The sequence below is a fragment of the Diorhabda sublineata genome, chromosome 8 (assembly GCF_026230105.1).
Source record: "Diorhabda sublineata isolate icDioSubl1.1 chromosome 8, icDioSubl1.1, whole genome shotgun sequence".
Classification (NCBI taxonomy): Eukaryota; Metazoa; Arthropoda; class Insecta; order Coleoptera; family Chrysomelidae; genus Diorhabda; species Diorhabda sublineata.
Genome location: NC_079481.1, coordinates 2,982,765 through 3,001,307, shown reverse-complemented (window position 1 = coordinate 3,001,307; position 18,543 = coordinate 2,982,765). Strand labels below are relative to the sequence as shown.

Below are 18,543 nucleotides of genomic sequence, written 5' to 3'. Positions count from 1 at the left end.
TCTGAAATGCGGTCTATCGACAACGCCTATCAAAGTTAAAACATAAAATAAAATTTAGTTTAAGTTTTTGGTGAAATTATTCCTTATATTCGCTGATCTAGAGCTGCCACGGGTACTACGTTATTGCGACGAATCTAACTAATAAACTATTGAATGGCCAACGGATTACTCCTAACCTAACCTAACCTAACGGAACAGATAATAAACTACTTAGGTAGTAATAAAAAAAATTATAATAACGAATAAGCAATAGTATACTTAAAATATTGCATTTAACAAAAAATTACCAGGCATTTTTCTCAGAATGCCTGCCTTTTCTTGTAATGTTTGGCAAAAATCCACTCTAACCGATAGATCGTCTGGCAAGAACTCTTGGCCTTGTCTGTAATGATAAGGATGTAGCTGTTGCTCTTTCTTCTTCTTCTTCTTCTTTTTCTTCTTCTGTTTTCCAAGTACTTGAAGAAGACGTATTTGTTTGTCTTGCCATATTCCTTACGCTAACTATTGGATTTTTAGCAACTAAATTTTAATCATGATTCTTGGCCTATCAGAGTTTATTTTTTTTTAGGTCTCACATTCCCAGTTTCTCGACAACGTCGTTCAATGGCTCTAAATGTATTTTTACTTGGTAAGTGTCTTAGAGGAAACTTTTCTGCATAAAAGCTGCACTAGAGTTTCCCAAACACTTGTGTGAGTTTGTGTATTCAAAATTTAATCAACAATATCTGATTTAACAACTAACAGGGTTTCAGAAATGTAATTATTATTGATTCATCGTCATAACTATCAATGAATGACAGTTTTCCATAGAAAATTCAGAGAAAATGTTATTGACGTGTAAAATTCAAAGTTAAATAATTATGGGTACTCAGCTACAACAAACATTTTGGGACCCAGTTTCATACTAAGGCCTCCAATAGCGCTTACTTATTCAAAACAAGATCCTATACTGATTAGACTGGATTTTTGTTAAACGTTACAAGAAACGAAAGCCCTCAGCCCCAATTTTTTTAAATGTATCCTTTTATCGATGAGGTCTCATTTACGAGACAAAAAATATTAAATTCACATAACGCTTACTAATTATAATAATAATTGATAACTTTATCAATACTTTATACTAGCATCGGTTATTACTTCATAATTTTCAAATTAAAATATGGTACACAGTATCGAGTCATTTTTGGTGTAAAATTAAATGATGTTTAAGTTCACTTGAAATTTTTCTTAATAAATGTAATATTGGAAAAGTTATGTTGAATACTAGTTGGTAGAAACCGTGTAACTAGCGCCCTCTATGAGAGTCAGACATAAAAATAAATTCATTGGATGTATCAGCTTCCAAAACATTGTTGTATGAAATTTCAATACAATGTTACCAGTAGATGCGACAAAATCGTTTAAAATATATATTTTAACATAGATTTTTTTTCTTCAAATCTCTTTATCTTGAATAAGGATAGCGTTACGAAATTTTGTCACCGAGCAAACCCCAAATATTTTCCAGTTTGCTATCTGTTCTAGAGACGGCATCGTCTTTTTTTGAAATACCCTGTACACCTATCCACCGAATTACACGGTGCTTGTTTTACACGTTTTCGCTTTTACACGGTTTTCCAAATAAGTTTTTTTTTGTTTTTATCGCTAAATGCTAAACTGAGATTGAACACGTGCGCTGTGTACACATCTCACGGAGAATCCCGAGCTTATGTGCTGACTTGCTGCCCACGCACACTGTGTATTTCTTCGTATAAAATTAAAGTTTTATCCACGGAAAATTGTATTTGAGTGAAAGTTTAACAGTTTCAGAAAGATTTAATTTTCCATATTCGTAAATTACAAGCGAGTGCATAATTTATATTATCATAAATTAACGGCTGTGATTAAAGTAAAATTCAGAGGAAAAACGCGGGAAATTTTGGAGGGAAATGGTGGCAATTTACCAAATAGGTTTAATTAAAATAAAAAAATTAAAACATTTTAATTTAAATATATTACATATTTTAACCTGTCTTGGGTTTCATCAATTTGGCAAGACTGAAGACAATAACATGATAAAAGCTGTTTAAAAAGTAGGAAATTTACTGCTACTAAATTTGGAATTCTATTTACAACTTTACATCGATATATAGTCGTTAAAAAACTTGGTTGATTTACAACGTTTTCTTCGCCAGAGCAAAAAAAGGAGCTGTGTGTAAAACAGGGTAAAAGGCACTTGTTTTCTAATCAAAAATTTATGTAGACGTTGTTTAAGTTTCAAAGTTTTTATTTGTAATTCCCAAATATAATTTACCAAAGTACAATATAAAAATAAAATTACTATTGTTGATTAGAAATTTTTGTATTTGTTTATACTTTTCCTTAACATATTGAAAAATGTCTGCTTAAGTGTGACCTATATAAAAGAGAAATCTTGTTCATTCTTGGTTTCAACAAGAAATCAAACTAGAGTTCAAGCTTTAGTTTAATATCCAGTTTTACTGTATATTGTAAAATTGATAAATACGTAAATAAACTGAATTAATAGAAAAAACTATTATTCAGCATAGTTTTTGTAAACCTAACAGAAATTGAAATGAGTTACTTTTTGAAAACACAATAGGTAAACAAGGATTCAATATATTGAAATAGTTTTCGAGACCGTACTGAAGAACCAACTCATAATTGGTTACTATGAAATTTAAATATTTCAAAAGCATAAATTTTATATTCTGAAAATGATTTCGTCCTGCTCGTTCTAGTTAATATCGTTTTATGAATATTTTAATAATATCCCCATTATTATAGATCTGGATTCCCCTATTTTCCGTAATATAATTAATTAGATTTATGTCTGAGGAAAGTGTTGGAATTACAAACTTGATAAACATACACTATAGAGTAGATTATAAAGCTCGGGTTTCCTTGTCGCTATAGTTTACGAAACATATAATAAGTTATATACCACAAACTTCTCTAAATTGCTTCTAGTGGAAGTGGCTATATATTGGCGATGTAGGAATATATCGAGTTTCTTTGAAATTATAACCAATTTAATTTTATACAAGACTAAGTTACTGTTACCCAGATGTGTGGTTTTAAATAAAATTTTGTAAAATAATATAGAAAGAGAAGAATTAACCTCATGTATAGGTTACGTACCTTAACCTAAAAAATTTAGTTTAAATTTAATTTTATTCACTTATTTCTGATATTATTTATCTTTTCAATGGCATTTTATACTAGTTGTTTATGTCAAAGTGTATTACTTGCAAGTTTAAACAAATATCAAACAGTAAATGTAGTGTATCGAAGGTACGTTATTGTCACCATAACAATGAATTAAATTAAATATATATTTTTAGGATCTCATCGGTTATATACCGCAAATCCAAAGAGAAAGTACAATATGTACAATATTTGTATCCAATCAATATTCATACTGGTCTAATCAATTACAAAAGGAGAAAAACAGCAGAAGAACGTGTAAGATAGAGTCGAAGAACTTGAAATATATCGTTAATCAAGAATATTTTATAGAAATCTGCCCGAATCATTGAGTATTCTCCAAAATCTAAGGGCGATATTGTGGGTGTGTGGAGAAATATTACATTAGAAGAATTAGCCAAGGTGCTTAATAAAGATATTCATTATGTGTATGATATATTTTTAAATCAATTCAGAAATCCTCAAACATCCATAAGTGATATCAAACTTCTTCAACAAGGGATCCGTAGAAGTGGTAGACGAATGAGAATAATTGGTGAGTAGATACTAACCTTTTTTATTTGCCAAAAATTTTCTAATACCATTTATCTTTAAAGCCAAACCAACAGAAGATATTGAAAAAATTGTTAAACATGATGTATATCCTCGACCGCCTCCATCTAAAAGTGAACTAAAGCCTCGTCCACCTGTAGTTACTATCATGGGTCATGTAGATCATGGCAAGACAACTTTACTAGATGCATTAAGAAATTCAAAAGTGGTGGACCAAGAATTTGGTGGCATCACCCAGCATATAGGTGCTTTTTCAGTTGTTTTGAATTCTGGTACCTGGATCACATTTTTAGATACTCCAGGACATGCAGCTTTTACAGCAATGAGATCTAGAGGAGCTAATGTCACAGATATAGTTGTTTTGGTTGTTGCGGCTGATGATGGAGTCATGGAGCAAACTTTGGAATCTATTAGAATGGCTAAACAGGCAAGAGGTGAGTACTTATTAGGCTATAACACAAAATAATTACTTATATTGTTAGAATATTATCAAATAAGAGAACATTGTGCTGGAAACTTGACACATCTTATTAAAAATTTATGAAATTAGGTTTTTTTCAAACTGATGATTTTCTACATAAAAGAAATACACTACAGGTCATAAACTTTTGCTCACCCTATAGTTTGCATGATACATAACAAATAAAAAAATAGAAAATAGAAGAAGATTTGGTTACTTTATTATTTTTTTCAACTTCTCAATTTTACTGTGTGACTTGATAAGTATTATATATTTTTCAAATTTCAGTGCCCATTTTAGTTGCAATAAATAAAATCGATTCCCCAAAGGCAGATATATCAAGAACTGAAAAAATGCTAGTTGCATCAGGTATTCAAGTTGAAAATCTGGGTGGTGATGTCCAGGCTATTCCTATATCGGCTCTTAAAAAACAAAACCTGGAGCAACTAACCGAGGCATTAGCTGTACAAGCAGAATTATTAGAAATAGGTGCTGATCCCACTGGTCCAGTCGAAGCTGTTGTTATAGAAAGTAAACTCGACCAGTTTAGAGGAAAGTTGTGTACTGTTATTGTACAAAGAGGTAATTTCAATTATGTATGAAACTATTTTTTACATCTCCTCCTCTATGAAAAGGTATAATTATTTCTAAAGTCTCATCCAAATTAATTTATGAATTAAAATGATCAAAAACTTGACATACATTCATCTCTCTATTATAATTTTTTTAGGTACTTTAAGAAAAGGAGATATATTAGTAGCTGGAACTTCCATAGCAAAAGTTCGCGCTCTTAAAGATGACAAAGGAAAGTTACTTGACCAAGTTACTCCAGGATATCCTGCTGAAATAGAAGGTTGGAGAGAGTTGCCTCAAGCTGGCGAACAAGTACTCCAAGTTGAGTCAGAAAGAAAAGCTCGAGATGTTCAAAGGTTTAGAGAAACAGAAAAGGAGTTGGAAAAAATGAAAGATGATCTAAAAGTAATTCTTGAAAAAGAAGAACAACATAATAAAGAGTATAAAGAGAAGTTAGAGCTTAAAAGGAAATTGGGAAGATATAAGTTGAAACCAGAGGGACCCAGAAAGCCACAGTGGCAAGGTATTCTTTTAAACCTCTTGTTTAAAGATATAAATTCAATTTATACTGCCTTTCAATAAAACAGTATAATAAATATTTTATATTTGTTGCAACTTGAATAGCAAGGTTTAAAGCTTCACTCTACTTTTTACATTAAACTTACAGTTATAAATGATACCTCAAAGAAAATAGAACTTTTGTTTATTGAAACCAGTGAACATGTTAATGCAATGTTTCCTGCAGTCATTCATTAGAGAACGTTGTGACTATGTTGTAATGTTAGTCGTGAATTAGCAATTCTTGTACAGTTAAGTTGGAATTTCTAAAACCATTGGCGATATTCATACTGAATATACTGTTTACACCAACACTAACAATTATACTGTTTGATGTTTCGATAACCAAGTTATCATCTTCAGAGACTAAAGGTAGATTTACCTGGTTTATACTCAATTTTCCTACTAATAAGCCACCTCCCGCGAAAAATTAATTCTTTCTCTCTTTGAGAGTGAAAATATGTAAATGTCATTTATGTCAATATTGATACAAATAGTGCAATGGTGACATCTCAACGAGACTTAGTTAATTGCTGAATACAGAGTTTTCAGTTACAATAATTGGGATGTCCAGTAGCCGGTATTGCTGTTATTCGACATTTTTAATTTACAATGAAAATTTAGGATAATGATGAATCTTTGAAAAATATTCATTATATTGTTCGTATGAGTAGGATTAAAGAGTACTAGAAAAAAATGCATATGTTTTTATTTATATTTTGGGAAATAAGTTGCCTTACGAAGTTATCTCTTGAATATATAACGATTAATCAATTTAAAATTTCAGATGACGAGTTTCCTTCTTTAAATGTGATTTTGAGAGCAGATGTAGATGGAACGTTAGAAGCTATTCTAAATACATTGGATACTTACGATTCCGACAACTGTAAAATGGACTTGGTACATTATGGAGTAGGATCTATAACTGAAACAGATATTGAGTTGGCTGAAACGTTTAAAGGTAAAAATATTCAGTTATTTACATACACTGTGTTTATTCATTTGTTTTGTTTCCTTATTTTCAAGAATTTTTGAGAACTTCTTTTTGGATATATAAACGAGTTTGTTTAGCGCAGTTTAATTAGTTTATAATAAATAGTCATAGTGAACGGAACGAAATAGAAAAGTGATTGAAGATTTTAAATAAATTATAGTTAGTTAAGTGTTAGTGATAAGTTAATTATTATAAGTTAGTTAAGTGTTTAAATTTAAATTCACCCCACGAATATAAAGAAAAACATAACATTATGTTCTGTAAGAGATTGCAACATTAAATCATTCATTCAGGGTTCGTATTCTACAACAGTAGATAGGCTCGTACAACTAATTATTTTTTTTTGTCGTCTTTTCCGGTAACTTTTAACCTCACACACCAAACTTCCACTTTTTGCTCATTTTGAAAGTATTTTTCCATTCTGCCTTAAGTTTACTGGTGGAATAATTCTTTAAAAATACTAATCGTAATTTGTTTTCTATTACAGTTTTAAAATCACAATGAAGGCATAGAATTAATTATCTTATATATCCCTTATTCAGTTTATCAAAAAATTTCACTTACACTAATAATTACTCTTATTGGACGTCCTATATTGAAATAAACTAGATGTGGTTACCATTAATATAAATTTCTTTTGTTTATTTAAGGTGTTATATACGCATTCAATGTGGATTTGCCTTTAAATTTGAAAGCTAGGGCTTCAAAAGTGCCGATAAAACATCATAACGTGATTTACAAATTGATTGAAGATATAAAAGAAGAATTAAACTCCAGACTTCCCCTAAAAGAACAAGAAGAAATTTTAGGAGAGGCAACTGTTTTACAAGTCTTTCAAATAAATCAGGGTAGAAAAACAGTACCTGTAGCCGGTTGTCAATGTCTAACAGGATTGTTGAAACGATCTGCCGAATATAAAGTCATCAGGAAAGGAGAAATTATACACACAGGTTAGTGCTATCATTTTGGCATTTATTTTAAAAACATTTCAAATTGTTAGGAAATGCGTTTTTTGCGCGGTCTAATAGTTAATACCATTATATCTTTCGTCTCAAAGTTCTTGCTCCCTTTAAATCAGGATATAATAAAAAATATTCACAACTGAAAAATCACTGCTGCCATAAAAACGACAGATGTCCATTAATTTTTCCCATATTGCAAGATTAGATCATCTTCAGAAGATATCTTCTATTCAACTGAGAACATCTGGAATGTCTCATCATGTATACGTTTTGCAGGTTTCAAGTATACCAGCGCACCTGTAAAAATCTACCGGAACGTAGCCACTTAGTCATTTTTTGTCATAGTATTGTAGTTTTTGTCAAGCCTATATTACTTTGTATCTTTGAAAGGGCGAAGGTATATGACTTTCCCTACTGTGCGTTATCTAGTTATCAGATAATTATTTTGCTTTTATAAAAAACTTCTATAAATATTATTTTTTAGGTTCTTTGTCTTCCATGCGACACTTGAAAAATGAGGTGGATGTGATCAAATCAAACACAGAATGTGGTCTTCAGTTTCTGGATAAAACCATTACTTTTGAGAAAGGCGATGTAATAATTTGTTTCGAAAAGAAGTTAGTTCCTCAAAAAACCGATTGGGATCCAGGTTTCTAGGTCAAAATAATGTAATAATTCTAAAAATCATTGTATTTTACAAAAGTTTTGTTAATTTAAAATAAGAGTATCAATGTTTGTTCAACAAGTAATATTATTCATTGATGTATAGAGTCCTCATTTGGTACTATTTATTGTTTTATTATATATTAGCAATCACCTTGAAACTATGAAATATGGTCTCAATAAATGGATCGAGCTGACAAAAAGTATAGTAGATTTCGGAAACAACACAATCAAAATTTAGAATAGAAAATAGTTTGTTTTTTGTAAAATCTATTTTCTTTCATTTTGGTTAGTATTGGCACTATCTGTAAGGTGTATTGAGATGAATTATGTGAAAAATCATGAGTAAAAATGTATCCAAAACCAAAAAAAAACAGCTAACATACGCAAAAACTGTTAACACTACCACTATATCAACACTTACAATTACTAAGTTGAATTTTCTGGAACCGTTGTTGTTGGTGGTGATCTCACTATTTACCCTACCACTACACCATACACATAATTACTCCGAGTTTTCCTTCAGTCTCTGAAGGCGATAAATGATTATTATTACTGATGTAATTGAAGCATGTGGTATAAAAAACGATAAGAATTGATTAATATTAATAGTTAATAACTTTTCAGGCTTCTACAAAATTCTCTTAATGGTGTAAAGACGCCTTCAAACTTGGCTCAGTTTGTCGTCTCAGAAGTTCTCCAATAACTGAATTGAGGTTTTATTTGAAAAGCGGCAGAATGTCATGGATGGATCAGAACGGCGTATATATTATTGATTAGTGTTTACCCCAATATGTAAATTCCATTAAATATGCACCAACTTTGAAATTTATCTTTCCATTAGCTGGAAGTACTGAAACGGCGTTGAATTTTAGAATTTTTTTCTTTCAAATTCAATAACAATTTGTTCGGAATTTCGTCATGCGTTTCTTCCTCGAAATCTATCAATGATTTACGTCTACTAAGATATTCACTACTATGTCTGTCTAAAATAAATGTCGATGAGCGTCCAAATTGTTGTTCGTGAATATCATTTTCTAAATTCCCCAAATAACTGTCACTACAACTACCATGTCCATAACTTTGCCTATCATTTTCTTCAGTTGAATGCTGCTGTGTCCTTTTTTCCAAATTTCCTATTAGTATTTTTTGAGTGGAAGGTGGATTAGCAAACAAATTCTGGAGTACCCTCAAATCGGATGTACTTTCTTGTCGTTTGTTTTCCTCACGCTGTCGAGCAAAGCTCTTAGACTTATCTCTAAGTTTTTTTGACACTTTCTTAACAACGCTCACAACTATACTATCAGTTGAAGAAGCATTATCACTAGGAATTTCCAATGCCTTAGCCATTTTATTAACTAGATTAAATTTCAATAAAGCTTTTTTAATAATCTCCAATTGTTTAGCATAATTTCCCCTATAAACTGTTTCCACACCTTTTCTTTTGCATATATCTTCATATATTTGCCATATAGAATCTTTCACAGACTGAATTTCCATAACTTTGGTCATAGCTTCAAGGACTACTTTATGATGATATTGCTCCCAATTGGCGCAAGATTGTCGAGCGGTTTCAAAACGGTTATGAAGATCTGTCAAAGTGTTTCTCAAACCAGCGATTTCAACACATTTCACCATCACCATTTTATTCTAAAACAGATATTAAACAAATTATATTCATTATCTCATGCAGCAGAATGTTAATATTTTGTTCAGACTATCATTCAGGGTAGGTAGTGCGAAAGTACAAGCAATACATGTGTTGTAATAAACGAAACCTGAAATTTTTCCCGCGAATAAAACTGTCGAAATATAAATGAAACGACATACGGAAATTAGTTTATCTTTCAAGCGAAATTAAGATACAAAATGTCCAATTATTGATATATATACTCATCTTCATTTTTTCGCGAGATTTGACCAAAAATTTAATCACTAAACTTATAATGCAAATCATCGTTTTCATTTAATTAAATACGCACAAGACACAAATCAAACGTGCTATCGACTTCAGGCTCGACATAAAACAGTGAGAGCCCTTTTAATAGAGTCAGATTATCAGTTATCACATGAAAATCACGGGGGGTTGGTAATTTGAAAAATGCTTGACGGCCGATTTTCTAACCTAACTAACCTAACCCTTCTAACCTAATATGCAAAAAATATTTCAAGTAAATCGAGATTTATATATTGATCTGTTAGTGCCGTTTATTTCACATACCACCGCATCTTTGGTCTCTTCCATTTGAGTCAAATACCGCTCAAATACATTAGATAAAATTTGTCTAGCCTCAAGTAATGCATCGAATCTCTTCAATAAGTCCTCAATGGTGGAAAACTTCTTATGATTTTTATCAACAACTGATAACAAGTACTTCTAAAACAAAAGTATATCATTCAACAAGTAAGATAAAATGTATATTTCTCACTAGTGTTTGTTGGTTGCAAATAGGTTAGGGAGATATATATCATTTCATGACGTGTAGTATACTATTTAAAAATTTATTTTGAAAAGTAATTCTTGATAGGTGGTTTCACTTTAACACTTTTTTGGTAACGAACGAACAGAAAAATACTAATGGAGCGCCAGCCCACTTAGAGACACTGAGAGACTGATGGTCTAAAAAAACCTATTAGTAAATAGCAACGTTTAATCATAATACATGCAGGTGGAGAAAATGGATTTGTGCCTAATGCTTATATAAGATGGAAATCGAAATGCAATACAGGTGATTATCACAATGAGATGAATTTTGATAATTATAAGAAATTGGTGTCAGAACAGTTGGATCGAAAAAATGCCAACGACATTGACCAAAAAAGCCGAGATACAATCATGGTTATCAGAGGGAACTATTCCATTTAATAAAACGATGCTGAAACCTGAATTATATGCCCCCATAAAGAACTATAAGCCAAAATATAAGGGGTATGAAATAGATCAGCTTTTTCTAGCAGCAAATTCAAAGCGGTTTGGGCCGAACTCAAAGACTATGTTGTAAATAAAAATGTATCTTTTAATTTCAACGATGTTATGCAACATTGAGACGATTTTTTCAAAGAATTTTCTCCAGAGCAGTGGAAATCTCTTAGCAAAATGAATCTATAATAGACATTATCATAGATGGTCTGGTTATTGATTTAAATGAGGAGGATAGCGACACTAAATCAGAACAGGAAGATGAAGATGAAGAGCTACCTGACGGAAACCAATCTGAGAATGTGTCAACAGTGGGCGAAAAGTCGAATTATAATCTATAGGCAGTAATACTCAAAAAAATCTTAAATAATCATTAATTTAAAGGTTATGTTTAAATCCTCAACTTTAATTTAAATGAATTTTGACTAGGATTACAATATAGAACATTCAATCAGGTAGAAAGGATATTACTATGAATTTATAAATTAAATTAAAATCACCAAGCTACGCCAATGCTTATCGCAGACTTTTTGGCAGGAATATTTCGAAGAAATTGTGTACATACGAAATAGTGTTGTGTTGAGTGATCAGACTAACTTGTAATGAAAAAATTAACGTTACTTTCAAACTTTCAAATTAACGTCATAACCAATTGTGTACGTACACATATAATTCGAGAATTTACCTCAATATATGAGTGATTTTTGATACCATTATCTAGTATTTCTTTGAGCTCTTTGCACTGATCATATTTTTTCTCCAACTCTTCGATTTGCTGAGATTTTTCTGTTAAAAGTAATTTAGCTTTGCTTATTTTTTCGGTTGCCCTCTTCCTTTTTTCTTCGTTTTGTATTATAAACTGAAATTTTAAAATAAGATCGTTATAATCTACTTAAAAAAATCATAATTATACGATTTTTTTTAAATAGTGCAATAGCTAACTCATAAATTCACTTTCTACGTAATTACTAAGTGTTTTGCATATAAGTGCATATTACGTTGATTCACTGCCAGCTAATTTGGGTAGTTGTTAAGTCCATTGATTGATTTCATTATGAGCTGCTGTCCTCCATAACTGGATCTCATAGTTCCATATTGGCTTGAAGCCCAATTTGTAAACTAGGATTTTATTTTGAAATAATTTTTATTGACATCCCAGTAACCAGTAGTGCTGAATTTATGTCCTGGTTGATTCCTTTTAGTAAGGAAATATTTTCTTGAGTTGAGTCCTTTATATTCATGGATCCCCACGCATTTTACGGTGTTTGTGGTAAGGTTTGTCCGCTTGGCGTTACTGTAGGTATGAGTCCTCCTATATTTCTTGAATTTGGTTTGGAATGGATGTGATTCATTAATTTTGATTCCCCAGTTGTTGTAGATATACTGCTGCTACAGTAGGGTTTGTGTGGTTTGCCAATATTGCTTTGTCATTGGCAAATGATGCAAAAGTTATTTTTTTACTTGTAGGGAAACCAGTAACAAATAGTAAGTACGAATCTCAAATAACTTGGAAGAGATTTTGGTACAGTGCTCTTGACAAGTAGATCTTTTGTTTGCATAACATTTTTAGATCTTTGGATAATTGAATCATTCCTGTTGGAGGTTTAACGTTGCTACCTTTTTTGCTACACAATTTTTAAGTTTTTTGCCAATGATCCAATATGTAATGGAAACAAGAGCAAGGTTATAGATACTCCTGCAGAGGAGAATTGTCGATAGCACTCAGGTAGCGAATGAATTAGAAGATGAGAGTTGTAAATATTCTGGAGCAATGTAGCAAGGGAAGTCCTTGTCTTTTAAACCAAAGATGAGGTTCATTGGCTTATCAGTAGTACTTGTTATGAATCCTGCCAGTCTTATCAATGATTTCTTCGCTTGAATAGGCGACAAATACAACTTGTGACTATTATTTAAACCGGAAACTGTCACCTACAACGTTATATATAGTGAGGTTCAATTTGAAGTTGTTCCAACAGCAATTATTTTTGAAAATTGTCATTGGTATGCTTTGTATAACTTTACAATTTTACTTAAGGAGACGTTTTTGTTAGTGGTATGTACCAATTACTACAAAATATGATGGGTTTTTATTTTGCGATTGAATTTGTTTAATTCTTAACCACCTTACCTCAAGATCAATAAGCACATTTTTTGTGTCGACAAGTCAAGCATTATCCAAGTCGTAAACTTTGTTTTCACTATTTAACCTCAACTTTATATTAATCAAAATTATTACAGAAAACCAAATTGTTATTTTACACTTCTTACAGAATAACAATACCTCATCAAATTCTATGAATGATTTCTTGAGATCATTCTCCTTCTTGTGCAAATCTTTCCATTTATCATTCAACATTTTTCGACGTCTCGATTCTTCTTCTTTTATTCTCCGTAAATTTTCTTCTGTCTGGTGTAATTTAATTTGATAAAAACTGTTGCTTGTTAATATATTTCGTTGTGTTACATCTTCAAAGTTGAATTTTCTGGAATATACAATACAATATTTGCGATGAAAGCTACCAAAAAATGTTAACTCCTTTTCTCTATTAATTCACAATATGGTTTGAGAAACTGACCATAAATTTCAATTGGCTATAGTGTTTGAACAGCTAATTTGATTTTTCAAAATTTTTCATGACGAATATAAAACATTCGACTGGTACTAACTAAATTTAGAAATTCTAGGACCGGTTTTGGAAGAATCGATTTAGGGACTCGTTTCGAATTCAATTCAATTCAATTCAAAAATAATAATGTATGTATATCTTTTCTGTATTAGACAAAAATTGCATTGAGATACGATTTTCGACAAATTATAAATTCTTTGAAAAGTAAAAACTTTTGTATGTGTTAATGTGTGTCAAATAAAAATAACGAGCAACTTTAAAAAGTTTTGAAATCAAGATTGACGTTGACCGTTTGGTGTTTCTTGATATTTTATACACATTGTCAATCGGCGGGTGTAATTTGGGCGCTAACCATCCTTCTTTACCTGTCTGACCAAGAAGGGTAGATAATCCGACATGTATTTTCGGCGCTAAGAAGTGCAGGTAGGTCGAGTCATAAAATAACCCAATAGAGGGAAAGTTGATAGATTTTTAAGTAGGTTATGTTAGGTTAGGTTATGTAAATCTCTTATTTTATATGTAATATGTACTTAACTACATATAAAATTTACTTTATTCTGTAGAGTGTTACAAAAATGTTGTGAGGAAACTTTATTAAGGGTAGATTTCATAAATCATGTACTTCAGTCGGTTAGCGCCCAAAATACACATAGGATTAAAATTACCCTTATCAATACCGAGTAAATTATGTTACTAGGAGTGAAAGGTTCTCATTATTGTTGAGTCTTTTGCTCAGAGTAATTTATACTATTTTTTCCTCAAGCGTAAAAATAATACATTGAAATTCTTCTTCTTGAGACAATAAAAATTCAATGTCAGTTCCTGCCTACATGGTTACAACGCCCATTATAAGACGTTGCTATCGTTTCTCATTATTTTGTTGTACAATAATAAACGTTCATTATTTAACTAGTTATTTCTACGAACTGTGTTGCCGAAAATCATTTAGATATTACTAGCTGACCCGGCAAACGTTGTTCTGCCATATAAATTATATCTACGAAATATTTTTCAATAAAAATAACTTCAGTGAGTGTGGATCAGTGGTGTTGTCGAGCCGGAACGTCGTTCTGATAACGAGAATTGGCTGACGTATTGAAAAAAAAACCCGAACCGGAGTTCGGAACGTTTTTTTTTCTGCTTTAACCGGAACTCGAACCGAACAGAAACAAATACGTGAACCGGTTTTTGAACCGGGTCAACGGGGATTAAACTTTATTTATAATAAACATTAGAAGAAAAAAATATAAAATTTTGAAAAAGTAAAGATTTCATACATAAATTTTAATGCAAACGGCCCACGGGCCGTACGTTACTTATCCCTGGTATAGTTTATTGCCCTACCCAAATGGCCAAAAAAAATGTCTTCCGCCAGAATTATCATGGAAAATCATAGCCCCTCCCCCCATTGTTAAATTTGGGAGATGAGACGCTTTCCGGTAAAAAAAAGTTTTTCAGTATTTCCTCTTTTGGAATTTTATTTTAACTTGTTTTAAGTCATAGAGAAAACCAAAATTTTCGTTACTTATCACAGAATCGATCGTGGTGTTAAAAAACTGTTTCATACCGGTTTTTAATAGTGTCTATAGTTTGATCGCTGCCTTCATAATCAAACATTCTTTTCCTTTTGGCTACTGTTTTATTTTTAAAATCTTAAAATCATAACAGCGTCAACCAAGCATTTTTTGAATCCAGTTTGTCGATATTCTTTGATCCAGTCACAAAATGGACGGAAATGTTTAAAATGGACTTGTACAGATTAATCACGACAAAGATTAATAAATTATATGTTTTTTTAATAATTTAATCATGTAAAACATTACTAAATATTTTCAATTTGGTTCTGTACACATAAACAAGCAAATTTTCCTTGACCGTATTCGAATACGTAACTTAACAGTGAACTGTGATGATATGAATGTCTTTTTGAAACAATTTATTAATTGAAATAGCTTTTGGAACAAAAAAACTTAAATTTTATCTTGAATAATGGTTAAAACCAACTAAAAAATTGATATATAAAATGGAAGTCAACATCACCAGAAGTTAGAGAAGCCGCTGAAGTTGCCTCATCAAATTTATTGTCGAAAAAGACAAGGAAATACACTTTTGAATTGATTATTATGGAAATATTATAATTTTCAATAACTATGTACTATGTTTGAATGAACAATAATATATTGTATGGAATGTTTAATAAAATAAAATAATAGTGTTTCTAATAATGTAACTAAATTTTTCCTCAACAAAAATATTTAGTGGTCTTGGATAAAGTATAGGATTCTACTCGCGTATAATGAGTTATTATTCACTCGATGATTTATGTAAACTTTATACACTCGTGAATAATACACTAATTAACTGCAATCACTTACGTTTGGATTTCCTTAATAACATTTTTTGATACCGAATAATCCACACATCCCTGATACGGAACCACTTTATTTGCAAATAATCGAATTCTTTTCCTATTTAGATTTAACTCCTTAAACGTTTTTCTATAATCTTCGGGTTGATATTTCATCTCCCTTTTAGAACATTGAATAGTTTTTGAAGCCTCTATGTCTTTTTCGGGGCGGCGTTTTAAATATTTCTGGACTTTCATTCTGTTCATGCATTTAGATTGAATGAAAATATTGCAAGACAAATATACCTTCAAACCATTTCATTGGAGAACTCAACGAGGTTCGTTGCCTTAGTAACATAGTGGAAAATGCTATTGATTATCAAATTCAATAGGTTATTTTTTTTAAAAGTCCAGTAAATAAAGGTCGAAAAATCGACCAAACTGGGCAAATCATGTAGAGTGTTCATTTAAGTTTCAGTTGGTAAAAATGGCCATAAGGTTCCAAAAATTAGTTTTTCGCCAATATCTCTGAAAATATACCATATAAGAAGTTTCGTGTCCAGAAATCTACTGGAAAAGTTCTTGCTTCAGTTTTTTGGGATTGCCATGGAGTATTCATGATTGATTTTTTGTATAAGGGTAGAATAATAACTGGAGATTACTATTCGACATTACTGACTACTCTACAGGAGAAAATTAAAGAGAAAAGTCACGGAAAGCTATCCAAAGGTGCCAAGCAAAAAATTCGTAATTTAGAGTTTGAATTACTAGAACACCCCCCTTATTCACCAGATTTGGCTCCGTCCGACTATCATCTCTTTCCTCAACTGAAAAAAAGTTTGAAAGGTCGTAAATTTTCTTCCAACGAGGAGGTAATAAAAGCTGTGGAGATCTGGTTTGCAGGGCAAGAAGAAACATTTTTTTTTAAAGATATAGAGACGTTGCAGGTTCGCTGTAATAAATGTATCCAATTAAGAGAAGAATATGTTGAGTAATAAAATATTTTGACATTAAAAGGCTAAGAATTTTTCAATATATCTTCCCACAATTCACTATATATACACACCTCCAAAAGTCTTGGCCCCGCTTGTTTATTTGTCACATGTTTATTTTAATTTCAGCATTTTTTGTTTACAAATACCTTCTTATCTTATCATACAAATAAAAGCAATTATGAAGCAAAAACTTGTTTTCGTATGAAAATATTCAGAATTTTGTAAAAGAGGTCAGTTTTGAATTGTAGTTTGTCTAAGATGCCAGGAAATCCGATTTCTCAATTTGATCGAGCAAGAATTGTGGCCCTACACCAAGAGGGTTTCCCAAATCATGAGATTACTAGGCGTTTAAATATGCCGCGAACTTCGATAAGCCCTTTTTCAAGAAACTGGTGGCGTTGCACGAAGGCCGGTGTCTGGTCGACCTAGAGTGACTTCAGGTAGGGAAGATCAGTATATGGCTAATTTCACTCGAAAATACCGCAGAATAACGGTAACAGCCCTTCAAAGTCATTTTTTGCATATCTACCGAAGAGTAATTTCGAGAAGTACCATAAGAAGCAGATTCTTTAAATCTCAGGGCAAAAAGACCTTTAAGGGTACCTAGACTTCTACCTCGACATAGAGCTGAACGTCGCCAATGGGCCGAAGAGCATCGGAATTGGCTTTTACCCCAATGGCGCAACGTCTTATTTTCTGACGAGTCACGATTTGACCTACACAGTGATAGTCGCCGGGAAAGAATTTGGAGAGGTCCAGGTAGACGAGAGCGACTAATTTTCGCAAGAGGCGTTGTCCCTTATCAAGGTGGATCAGTTATGTTTTGGAGATATAATGTATGGTCGCCGCACTCCACTTATTCTTATTGAGTGAACAATGACCGGTGCCATATACACTCAAAACATTATCCAAGCAATCGTGCAACTTTTGCGCAACTAATATGGAGCAAATTTTATTTTTCAAGATGATAATGCCAGACCACATCGCGTACCTAGGGTACAGAATATGCTACAAGAGGGAGATATCCAAAGATTAAACTGGCCAGCAAACTCTCCAGACATGAATCCCATCTAACATGTATGGGATTATCTTGGCAAAGCAATATCCAATAGAGAAAACCCCCCTCTAACTCTCCGGGACCTAACTGCAGCTGTTCAAGAAGAGTGGAACAATATGCCCAATAATGGGCATATTGTTGAGCTAATTCGTGACATGCCAAGACGCGTTCGAGAATTAATTGCAAGAAGAGGTGGAAACACAAGTTATTAAGTTATGTTATTTTCAGTATTCACATTTTTTTCTTAAAAAAAGATTTTATTTTGTTGTCTTTTCGGATTTATTTTACAAAATTCTGCTTATTTTTTCAAGAATACAAGTTTTTACTTTATAATTGTTTTTTTTTGGATGATAAGATAAACAAGTATTTGCAAACAAAAAATCCTCAAATTAAAATAAACTTGCGAAAAATTACCAAGGGGGGCCAAGACTTTTGGAGATGTGTATAGTTTATAAGTTAAGGAGTAAATGTAATATTTCCCATTGCGGAGGTTTTCCAGCTGGAATGATTAACTCGCGAAAAAAATTAGTATGAATATGTAGGTCAAGTTAATAGGTTTTAGTTTACCTACCAGACACAACTCGACCTCCTGGACGACCACCTATAAGGTGGTATGAAAGCTGGTCCT

General features: G+C 31.8%; 2 protein-coding genes across 3 annotated transcripts; one reads left to right on the top strand and one right to left on the bottom strand.

The window, feature by feature from the left end:
- The first annotated feature begins 2,810 nt into the window (after positions 1-2,810).
- Positions 2,811-8,172, top strand: LOC130447990 (translation initiation factor IF-2, mitochondrial). 2 transcript variants are annotated; one of them, XM_056785094.1, is made up of 9 exons: positions 2,811-3,294; positions 3,345-3,465; positions 3,520-3,742; positions 3,804-4,193; positions 4,508-4,801; positions 4,950-5,315; positions 6,138-6,311; positions 6,995-7,294; positions 7,791-8,172. In XM_056785094.1, exons 1-9 carry the CDS (start codon positions 3,209-3,211, stop codon positions 7,961-7,963), a joined length of 2,127 nt encoding a protein of 708 aa, XP_056641072.1. In that variant the 5' UTR covers positions 2,811-3,208; the 3' UTR covers positions 7,964-8,172. The 2 variants fall into 2 exon arrangements, with proteins under 2 accessions (XP_056641072.1, XP_056641073.1); XM_056785095.1 differs by having other exon boundaries at positions 2,812-3,280; positions 7,791-7,963.
- Positions 7,979-13,606, bottom strand: LOC130447992 (coiled-coil domain-containing protein 42-like). The gene is made up of 4 exons (XM_056785096.1): positions 13,171-13,606; positions 11,575-11,748; positions 10,191-10,346; positions 7,979-9,619 (listed from the first exon to the last, which is right to left on the bottom strand). The coding sequence occupies exons 1-4, from the start codon at positions 13,243-13,245 to the stop codon at positions 8,810-8,812; spliced, it is 1,215 nt and encodes a 404-aa protein (XP_056641074.1). The 5' UTR covers positions 13,246-13,606; the 3' UTR covers positions 7,979-8,809.
- Positions 13,607-18,543: the final 4,937 nt, after the last annotated feature.

Excerpts from the sequence above, each read along its gene's own strand:
- LOC130447990 (XM_056785094.1), top strand. The coding sequence starts at position 3,209 with ATGGCATTTTATACTAGTTGTTTATGTCAAAGTGTATTACTTGCAAGT. Across the intron at positions 3,295-3,344 it reads GTAAATGTAGTGTATCGAAG|GATCTCATCGGTTATATACC; the intron begins GTACGTTATTGT and ends ATATATTTTTAG. Across the intron at positions 3,466-3,519 it reads GAAAAACAGCAGAAGAACGT|AAATCTGCCCGAATCATTGA; the intron begins GTAAGATAGAGT and ends AATATTTTATAG.
- LOC130447992 (XM_056785096.1), bottom strand. The coding sequence starts at position 13,245 with ATGTTGAATGATAAATGGAAAGATTTGCACAAGAAGGAGAATGATCTC. Across the intron at positions 11,749-13,170 it reads CATTCATAGAATTTGATGAG|TTTATAATACAAAACGAAGA; the intron begins GTATTGTTATTC and ends TTAAAATTTCAG. Across the intron at positions 10,347-11,574 it reads AAAATCACTCATATATTGAG|AAGTACTTGTTATCAGTTGT; the intron begins GTAAATTCTCGA and ends CTTTTGTTTTAG.